General features: G+C 35.3%; 1 protein-coding gene across 7 annotated transcripts in view; it reads right to left on the bottom strand.

Moving 5' to 3' along the window:
- CCDC18 (coiled-coil domain containing 18) overlaps window positions 1–10266 on the bottom strand; it is a 107870-nt gene extending 97604 nt beyond the window's left edge. For 3 of the 7 annotated variants that reach the window (XM_040232280.1, XM_040232277.1, XM_040232279.1), the window contains exons 1-5: window positions 10085–10266; window positions 9299–9404; window positions 7787–7922; window positions 7105–7279; window positions 3756–3917 (exon numbers count right to left, since the gene is read on the bottom strand). In XM_040232280.1, coding sequence (XP_040088214.1) covers window positions 3756–3917; window positions 7105–7279; window positions 7787–7920 — 471 coding nt within the window. In that variant the 5' untranslated portion in view covers window positions 7921–7922; window positions 9299–9404; window positions 10085–10266. Of the gene's footprint in view, window positions 1–3755; window positions 3921–7104; window positions 7280–7786; window positions 7923–9298; window positions 9405–10084 lie in introns of those variants that run through there. The other 4 variants (XM_040232278.1, XM_040232281.1, XM_040232282.1 and 1 more) reach the window with 4 other exon arrangements.
- Window positions 10267–10369: the final 103 nt, after the last annotated feature.

A 10369-nucleotide genomic window follows, 5' to 3' on the forward strand; every position in this document is an offset into this window, starting at 1 on the left:
AGAATCTCTACCGACACTAACTAAAAAGATTTCACATAAATTAGAAATTTAAATTTCAAAGATCAAATCATTTAAAATTACATAAAAATACTTACTGACTCTTTTTTAAAGCCTAAATTTAGAAAACACGACTACTAGAGAAAACCTAGAAAATAAGACTTGGACTATGAAGAGTGTAAGATGATGGAAATCAACAACCTAATGGTGTCTGGAAAAGAACACTAAATATTCCCAGAAAAAGGAAGCATGAGGTATATAGTGAAGGACAGGGGTGAGGGCTAGAAGAGAAAACTTGGAACAAAGTTCAAGATCTCTTTGATAAGTCCCTCTTTTTCCCACGCTAAAACACCAGGAGTCCAAAGAGTCACCAAGAGCCTTCCACTTAAGAAGAGAGAGAGACAGTTTACTAATCTGGAGAAATTGAACAGGAAACATTCGGGACTCTTGAAACATTTTGTGGAATGATGAGCAGAGATGAGGCAGAGTTAAAAAACAAAGAGATTAATACAGAATAGTCAGCTTCTAGCCTCCTATCCCACCTCATCTGGGGCTATCTCACAGGTAAGAAATCAAAGGATTCTTTGCTGCAGAAACTCAAGAACTTCAAAGTAAAAGACCTCACATATGGATACTGAATGGGAGAAGGAAGATTGCTCCCTACAAAAGAGCCACCTCCTCAACCATTACCAATAAATGAAGCTCAGTGGACAACAAATCTCATCTTTGCAGAGAGTTTCCAAACAGCATTTAAGTGCCTTCTCTTAAATACAAATAACCAGAACACTAACATCTGAGAGGTCAAAACAAAAGTTAAAAGCAACTGGCAGAAGCAAGGCAAATACCTACATACATACACACACAAATCATTGAGAGAGCAATGAGAGGATATTGCAAATACAAAACAATTAGAGAACATGAAAAGTCCTAGAAAATGAAAAATTATGACAGCCAAAATAAAAGATTCAATAGGATGACAACATTGAGGACATCTCTGAAAAAGTACCACAGGAAGACAAAGAGATGGAAAATACCAGGCAAAAACTTGAAAGATTTAAAGGACCAATCAGGTTGAGAAAGACAGAAGGAAGAAAATAATCAAGATTACATAAGAAAAATTTCAGGGACCAAAGGACACAAGATTTCAACCAGAAGATCTTTATGTAACCAGTACAATAAATAACAAAGGTCTACTCAAAGATAAATCACTATGAAATTTTAAAACACCATGGAAAGAAGGAAAATACTGAAAGCTATCATAAATGGAAAAACAAATGAAAGATATATTACACGCTAGGAAATGTAATTTACAATGGAATTAAACATTCCAGACACACACTAGAGGATATAAGACAAGAAAGCAGTGTCCTAAAAACTCTGGGGTAAAATAATTTTCATTCTAGAATTCAATCAAGTGTTGGGGAGAAATTAAGACATCTCAAACAGGCAAGAAAGCTACTGGAAAATATGCTTCAACTAAAGAAAGAGTAAACCAAGAAAGTCAACATGAGATCCAGGAAACCGTAGACACAACCTGGAAGAACATCAAAAAGAATAAGCCCAGAATGGGACAACACATCAACATCCAGAACTGTAGCTACTATACAGACTTTGCTAAAAGGTCAATTATGAATATGTTGTCCAGTACAAAGGGGAACAAAAGATTTCCAAAAGCAGCACATATGCAACATCAAAGCTGAGACCTGCCCTTGAAAAGGCAATCTCCCTAAAAAATATTTTATTAAGCAATTTAGAAAATGCTGAGATGGGGGACTTTCCTGGTGGTCCAGGAGTTAAGAATCTACCTTCCAATGCAGGGTACACAGGTTCGAATTCTGATCAGGGAACTAAGTTCCACATGCTGTGAGGCAACTAAGCCCACATGCCACACCTGGAGAGCCCAAGCGCCAGAACTACTGAGCCCATGCTCTTCAACAAGAGAAGGACACCCCAAGGAAGATCCAGCAGAGCCAAAATGAAATAAAATAAAATTCAATAAGCCAAAATACCCCAGTTCTTAAAAAAAAAAGAAAAACTGAGAAGTATGCTGCTGCTGCTGCTAAGTCGCTTCAGTCGTGTCCGACTCTTAGTGACCCCATGGACTGCAGCCTTATAAAATACAAATATCTTACTGCCTAGAATAACCATTGGTGTATTTATATGCTCAAAGAAAGGAACATTCAAAATATTAATAGTTCAGTAAACAGTAAAACTCTTAATATCTCTAAGACTTCAAATAATTAAGCCTCTATGACTTTAAAAGAATCTATAGGGGACTAAAAAGTTAAAATATAATACACAGACACATCAAAAGAAATGACAAATGCACTGAGAAGGTAAATCTCATGAGAAATCAAGAAAAACAAGATATTTTTGCCTCAAAGAAATTAAAAAGTATAGTTTTGTTTTTATCAGTAGACTATTGAATATAGACAGAGTGCAGTAAATGCCTGAAAAAACTCTTTCTGTGTGATTTGACCATTCTGAAAATCTATCCCAGAAATAATCCCAAACACCAAAAAAGTTTTATGTTCACTGCAGCATTTTTCTCCTTAAGCACAATAGTGTACTTTGTTTTGTTTGAAAAGAACAAAAGAAAAATAAAGACCTCCCATAACTGTACTACTTAAAACAATTATGTCTAAAAAAAGTCAAAGTCTCACTATGACGCTCTAATAGTTCCCAGTTATAGCACAGCCTTTCTTTCCTTACATACATCATATGTATTTTATATATATACATACACACACGTACTAAAACACAAACATTTAGACAAATATGCTCATTTTACAAAAAACAAAGCAGATTAGTTACTGTGTATTTGTTTCTGCCGCTAAATACTTCAGGTGAGTTTTGGAGTGCTGACTGTACAGATACCACTCTAAGTGCCTCAACAAATATCATCTAAACTTTACAAAGTCCCATGAAAGTCAAATAACTTTGCATTTTAGTACTCATATATTGATATATGTTTTAGTAGTGATATATTAATATATTGTAGTACTGATACATTGATATATGCTTTCACCTTAGGTAACAAAAGTAAGCTTGGTAGCAATTAATTATATGCATGCATATATATATAAATATACATATATATTTACCATGCCTCTATTAATGGACTCTTTCGTTTCTTCTAATTTTTTTGTACAATATCAATCATATAGAAAAATAAAGGAAACCACTTAAACAGGAGAGTTATTAAGTTATGGTATACTCACATAAGAAAACATTAATGCTACCATAAAAAAATGGTTGTTGGAAAAGCTAGGTAAATGCACCAAAAAATGCTTAGACTATATAAGAAGTATAAAACACAGGAAAAAAAAAAAACTATTCAAATGTGTAATATTCAATTATATGATAAACCAATAAAGTAGTTTCTAGATGGTAGAAACTGGGTTATCTTTCTCCCTTTTTTCTATTTTTGAAGTTTACAACAATGAGGATGTATTATTGTAAAGAAGAAGAAAAGTAAGCTATATATTTTCTTTGTACAAGAAACAAAACCACACAAATTGGTAATCTTAAGAATTTTAAGAAGTTCTGACTTATCTAAATGCATAGATTATACAAGTTCCTCTAAATAATTTTCAAATATTAAATTCATATAAAATTGATTCTATAATAGGTTGATATATTATCACAATAAAAATCATTATATATAATAATTAAGGTAATACAAGGAATATTTTTCCAATTACAAATCTTAAGATGATTCTTTTCTGTTGGCATAGTCACCATTTCAAGAAACATACTTTTGCTCTTGACTGTGTCAATTCAAAGTGGACAGATTCTATTTTAGTCATTAAAGAATGATTCTGTGAAACTAAACAAGCATTCTGTTGCCTAAGTTTATTAAGTTTCTCTCGAAGACTTCTGATTTCCTGATCCACAGGGGTAGAAGATGAAAAAGACATCTGAAAAATGAAAAAGAACAATATATTTTGAATTACTTCACTAAGTATTATATATAATACAATGAACAATTATCAATAAAATGACTAAGTAGCTCAGAAAAATAGGTTAAGATACTTAGTGTTGGGGAAGATATGTGAGACAATCAGCACTCTCCTCAGCAGATGGTGAACAAGTAAGTAAATAAATTTGGCTTGTAAAACAGTGGTACACTTTGGAAAAGTTCTTGGTATTATCCAGTAAAGCTGAACATGTTAAGACTCAACAGTATTACTCCTGGCTATAAATCTGATAGAAACTTTTGTACCTGAAGATTATATAAAAATGGTTAGAACTGAAATGCCCACAAACAACAAAATGGATAAATTATTCTTTGCGTGCTCAGTTGCTTCAGTTGTGTCCTACTCTTTGCGACCCTATGAACTGTAACCCGACAGGCTCTTCTGTCCATGGGATTCTTCAGGCAACAATACTGGAGTGGGTTGCCATGCCCTGCTCCAGGGGATCCTCCCAACCTAGGGATGGAACTCATGTCTCCTGCGGTTTCTGCATTGCAGGCGGACTCTTTACTACTGAGCCACTGTTAACTGTACATATATTTCTATTATACTTTTTTGAATATATATTTTATAATAAAGTATTTTAATTTTCATTTGTTGAGGTTTCCAAAACATGATTTAATTTTATTTTTTGAATAAGTAATGTATTTTTATAATTCAAAAGTCAGAACTATATATAAAAGAGTACATACAGAAGTATCATTCCCATGTTTAGTAAATAGGTAACGATTTTTACAAGTTTCTTACTTATAAATTTTTGTATAACACAAATTAGCAAAAAAACAGGAAACTCCTTCTATAGAAGAGTCATTAATTAAGTTAGGATCTTAAATCTAGTCTTCTAGTGCTTCCATCGGAGAAGGCAATGGCACCCCACTCAAGTACTCTTGCTTGGAAAATCCCATGGGCGGAGGAGCCTGGTAGGCTGCAGTCCATGGGGTCACTAAGAGTCGGAAACGACTGAGCGATTTCACTTTCACTTTTCACTTTCATACACTGGAGAAGGAAATGGCAACCCACTCCAGTGTTCTTGCCTGGAGAATCCCAGGGACGGGGGAGCCTGGTGGGCAGCTGTTTACGGGGTCGCACAGAGTCGGACATGACTGATGTGACTTAGCGGCAGCAGCAGCAGCAGTGCTTCCATATACATACACAAACTATACAAATTATCCACCCCCAACAGCTCTTATGCAAAACCAGAATAGTATATATGGTTTTTCACTTCAACAATACATCCTGGCAATCTCTCCACAATCAATTCAGTGAGAAACTCCTTTTTTCTTTTTATCCGTTTAGCTGCAGTATTCATTGCATATTTATTCAATATTTATTTATTACTGGACAACCGAGCTATTACTAGTCTTTTGTTATGACAAACAAGGCCTCATTTTATACTTATGCAGGTAGCTTTCCAGGAATAGGATTTTCAAGTTAAAGGTAAACGAATTTGTGGTTTTGGTAAATATTACCAAATGTCTCTCCACTGAGATTATATCACTTTGCATTTCTACCAGCAATGCATGAGAATACCTATTTCCCCCTAATAGCATCCACAAAATACAGTGCCAAACTCAGGATGTTTAATAATCTGGTAGTGAATTTCTCTTTTTATGACTGAGATTGAACTCTTTTTGTTTTAATTTCCTTTCCCATTCATGCCTTTTGCACATATTTCCACTGGTTTGATGATTTTTCCTTAATTCTAGGAGCTCTTTATATATTAAAGAGCTTTCATTAGTCTTTAATAGGCATTATCAATAGTTTTCCCCTTTCAATTTGTCATGTAACTTTTTATTTTGCTTAAGGTAAAACACAATGATGTCAATGAAGGCATAAATACAATAAAAAGTCAACAATTTGAATTAGGATATACATCAAATTTCTCAAAACTACATCATCTTTGTAGACAAGGAATCTGAATTCATTTTCTAAAGTGCAGGCTCAGATGGCTTCATCAAGCAGTTTCCTTACAAAAAGAAAATCTCTCAATTGCTAGCTTTAAGTGGGAAGAGCAAATTTCTATCAAAAAAGCTTATCATGTACATATGTAACCATATGTATATATGAAGAAGGAATTCATAGGGCCTGGACTCCATCTTAGGCCTTCATGCTGATCATGCTCAGCCACCTTTCCAGTGGACTCTGAACTCTGTGTTTAGTACCTATGAAAACAACAACAGAAGGATAAGACCCCTCCAGACAGGGGAACCTTGAAGACCGTGTCTAGGTTACTCATCGCCTCAGAGAAACATACACTAATCACCCCTTCCTCCAGACAGGTCATAAAATTTTCTGTATCTATAGGAGTGTAACCTCGGGTTTATTGATTATTGGCTAATTGTTTGTTTGAGCACATGAGCACATAGCACGTGAATGATGGGGTTATTGGAATTGTATTTTCCTTGGTTTATGTAAGTCTAAAGGAATTTGGAGTGGTGGGTTCAGACACGTACACATTGGGTATAAAAGATTTTCACAAATGCTGGTCCGGGTCCTTGGCTAAGAGGAGACTCTGCCTTGGGCCCGCCGGTGTAATAAACTGCACTCCACTATCTGCATCGTCCCTCTGAGTGAGTTTGTTTCCCAGAACGCATGGCTACAACATATATGCATGCTGGCAGTTGGGTAATAAAAAATGGGAGGAAGACAGAGGAAAAGGAGATAAAGGGTTGAGTAAGACAGAGGAGTACACATAGCAAGACAGAATACAAGTGAATAAAAAAGAGGAAGAAAGAGTGAGTTTCAGACCAGGACATATGTCTAACATCATCCACAAAATTTAGATATAATGAATGGAACACCTGACCCAGGCTAAACAGCAATATACTTCAATCACTTAATAAGCCATGATTACCTATTACATACATGGTATGGTATAAAATCAAGGGGGTTACAGAGAAAACAAGACATTTAATTGCAAAAAGGTAATAAATATAGAAGTTTTAAAATAGACTAATACATCAAAATAGCTACTCTTATATACCACTTAAATTCAAAGAGTCTTGAGCACTATAGTGAAAGACTATGGAAAACATAAATTAAGCATTTGAAAAAAAAAACTCAGAGAAAAAGTATTTTAAATAGACAGGTCTAAAACTACTTTTAGGTAGGCAGGTCTAAAAATGATAACCTTATCTCTTGGCTTTTTTTGAAAATCAGTACCACTATTGGGCATTTTACAAACTCTTTTATGAGGTGAGTAATTCAAAAGTCCGAGATGGCTAGGATGAGAAAGATCTTCCAAAATGAGTCTTTCAGACCTTGAGAGATTAGGAGCATAATCAGAATTTTCACTTGGACTAACACTAGAAAAAAAAGAAAAAGTACATTTTAGTTGTTAGATACTTTTAAGTATTTACTCTAAATTTCTACATTTTAAGTAAGAAAATAGAAAAGCACCTGAAATATTGCTGGAAATCAGATTCCAGAAAGGAACTTGAAGCATTTCAATTAAATTTTCAATAAACCACAATTAGTTTTAAAACTAGCAATCTATGTTTCTGGAGCCTCTATGCTAGAGATACTTAAGATTCAAAAAACAGTCATGATAATAAAAGATTAGTTAAGCCTACACATATATTTTATACTGAGTCCTAATATATTAAAGGTCTTAATTTGTAAATACTTCTATAATAGTTCTGTTCTTCCTAAACTGAAAGCTATATTCAAAATTATTATTTTTTAAATTATGGAGCATTATTCCCTATTCTGGACACACGAGAAACACAGCAAACAATAATGATATTCAAAAATTTTACATTCATCAGTTAAAGTCCTAAGTTAGAGTTCTATACATAAGTTTACTCACTCACCTAGATAACTCTTCCCCTAAACTCTGCAAACTCCATTCTGTTATCTTCAGTTCATGTCTTAAGGAAGCAACATTTGCCAGCAAACTTTCTTCTTCATTATCTTTATTATAGAAGTCTGATGAACTAGATTCCATTTCTTAAAAAAAGAAATGAATTTCTTGTACCTTGCCTGAAAGAATCTGTGATGTCAGTCAAAATTCTCTCACACTAATAAAATTTAACTCAAGTTATTATTTTTCTATTTCAAATGTTGTGAAATCTTTCATGGTAATTTTAAACAAAGCAAAACAGCCAGCAATAATCAATTTCTCTGCAGGGTAAAGCCATAATGGAAAGTTCAACAAAATTTCAATGAATCAATTTTTCATTTAAGCCAGGGACTACAATTCCCCTTTTCTAGCCATCTTCAATCTTTCTAAGAAGTGTGTAAACTCTTTCTATTTGATGTTAAAGGTGAAGAAACTAAGAATGGGCCAAATAACTTGCTTGCGTGTGTGCGCGTGCTCAATCACGTCTGACTCTTTCCAACTCCATGGACTGTAGGCCGCCAGGTTCCTCTGTTCGTGTAATTTTCCAAACAAGAAATACTGGACTGGGCTGCCATTTCCTTCTCCAAATAACTTACTCAAGGTCACACAAACTGTAAATGGTGGAACCAAGATTTGAACCTAGGCCATCATGACACAAAGATCTTTTAATTATGTCACACTGCAGTTTTCTTATTTATTATAAATTAGTTTCAGTATGAAGTGTTTGAACTTGATCATGTTATAAGCTCTGAACATCTGACAAAACTGGTATCATAACATTCATATTTTCCTAAAGGTAATTTATTACCAGATAAAGGTTATCCCCTTCTCCTATTCTCCATGGCTATAAATTTAAAACCATATACTCACATTCACGTAACAACCATAGAGATCAAAATGACATTTAGCAGGTTAACTCACAAAAATAAATAAGAAAAGTTTTTGTTTCTTCAACTGATGGGTATCTCAAGGGTTGTGAAATTCTCTACTAAGTAGCTTTGCACATTAAAAAATCATGATAAATACATTTTATTACTAATAATTAATATTCATAATTATTGTGTACTAAGACATATAATTAATAATAAAACTTAAATGAAAGCTTTACAGTCTCTACTACTCCATCTTCCTGCATAATCTTTCAATTACATTCCTCTTTCAGATCCCATTTACCTTTGTCATTGAAGCTTCTTTCTGATCACCCTTCTAGAATTCTGAAGACATCTCAAGCTCCAAAAGGTTAGGAGTCCTGTGTATTATAATCAGGACTCTAAGGCACTTACAGGAACCCAAAATTTTCAGTGACTAAACGATGATTACAAAACTGTCCTTCTTTCCCCTCACCTAGCTAAAATAACAAATTTACTCCACACTCAAAATTTCTCAGATGAGGAAGATTAAAAAGAAAACTTTCATCTTACTGGAATAAACTGTGGCACGAAAATATATACTATGGAATCTTAGTAAAGAAAATATTTCTTTCCTCTTCCCTCTTTTGTTTCCAAAAATTTGCTCCTGCTTAAATGAGAAGACTCTCCCAAACAAAGGTTCAGGTCCCCACTCTGTTTTTTTCCAACAACTCTAGTTACCTACAGGTTGGTGAAGGAAGAAGGGTAAAGAAAATTTAGGCAAACTCTAACATGCCATTTTGTTTCAACTGAATCAGGTTTATGTAAATTTTAACCCAAGAATTCTCTCCCCCTTTTAAAGGATCAATGAAAACGTTTGATATGCAAATATATTTTCATTTTCCTAGTGGGCCATTTAATACCCTCAAATAAAGATTTCTCCTCCCTTTAACTTAGTTATAAAAGTCTAGCTTCATCGCCTGTACATACGTGAAAAAGCACATCATGCTTCTTACAGGCCCTGCCATCTTCGGGCCTTAATTACAATGCGTTTGCAGGTATACACAGGCACACACATCACACCGAAGAACAAGTGTTCATTATACTCGCTGTATGTAAAAAAGATGGGCTGTAGTCGAAAAGGATTCCGCATTTTGGAAGGCCATTCAAGGATTTATATCCTACTGTTCTGTATCAAGAATGCTCAGTTTGATAGAACTGGTCCTTTGTTCATCTGGAAGCAGTGGAGGAAAACATGAACAACTTCCTTCCCGATTTTTCTTCTACTAAAATACGACACTGCATAGCAGCGTGAGCAGCGAGGGCGAGGACAAGATTAAAAACATCCAAGGGAACCAAGAGGGAAACACCTGTACCTCCTCAGATAGGCCAGTTTCCACCCTCCACGGGCAGTCGCTCACCACAAGTCGTAGCTGTGAGACAGACTCACCGACGACGGCGCACACCGCGCTCTCCTCTCCGTTCGGAAACCTACGACCCTCTCCCGGCCCCAAGCGCCGAACGCCAGACACACTATGGGAATCCCTGTTGCGCCAAGTTCGAACCGCCGCGGGAACCGTTGGGAACGCACCTCCCCAACCGCAGCCCCGCCCCCCGCGCAGCCTTAGCGTGAATAGACGCCGGACACGCGGGGCTTGTCGGGGATTGTGGTCTGGAAGCAAGTCCGAGCCTGCCTACCCAGAACT

The sequence above is a fragment of the Oryx dammah genome, unplaced genomic scaffold (genome assembly GCF_014754425.2).
Source record: "Oryx dammah isolate SB20612 unplaced genomic scaffold, SCBI_Odam_1.1 HiC_scaffold_28, whole genome shotgun sequence".
NCBI classification, from domain to species: domain Eukaryota; kingdom Metazoa; phylum Chordata; class Mammalia; order Artiodactyla; family Bovidae; genus Oryx; species Oryx dammah.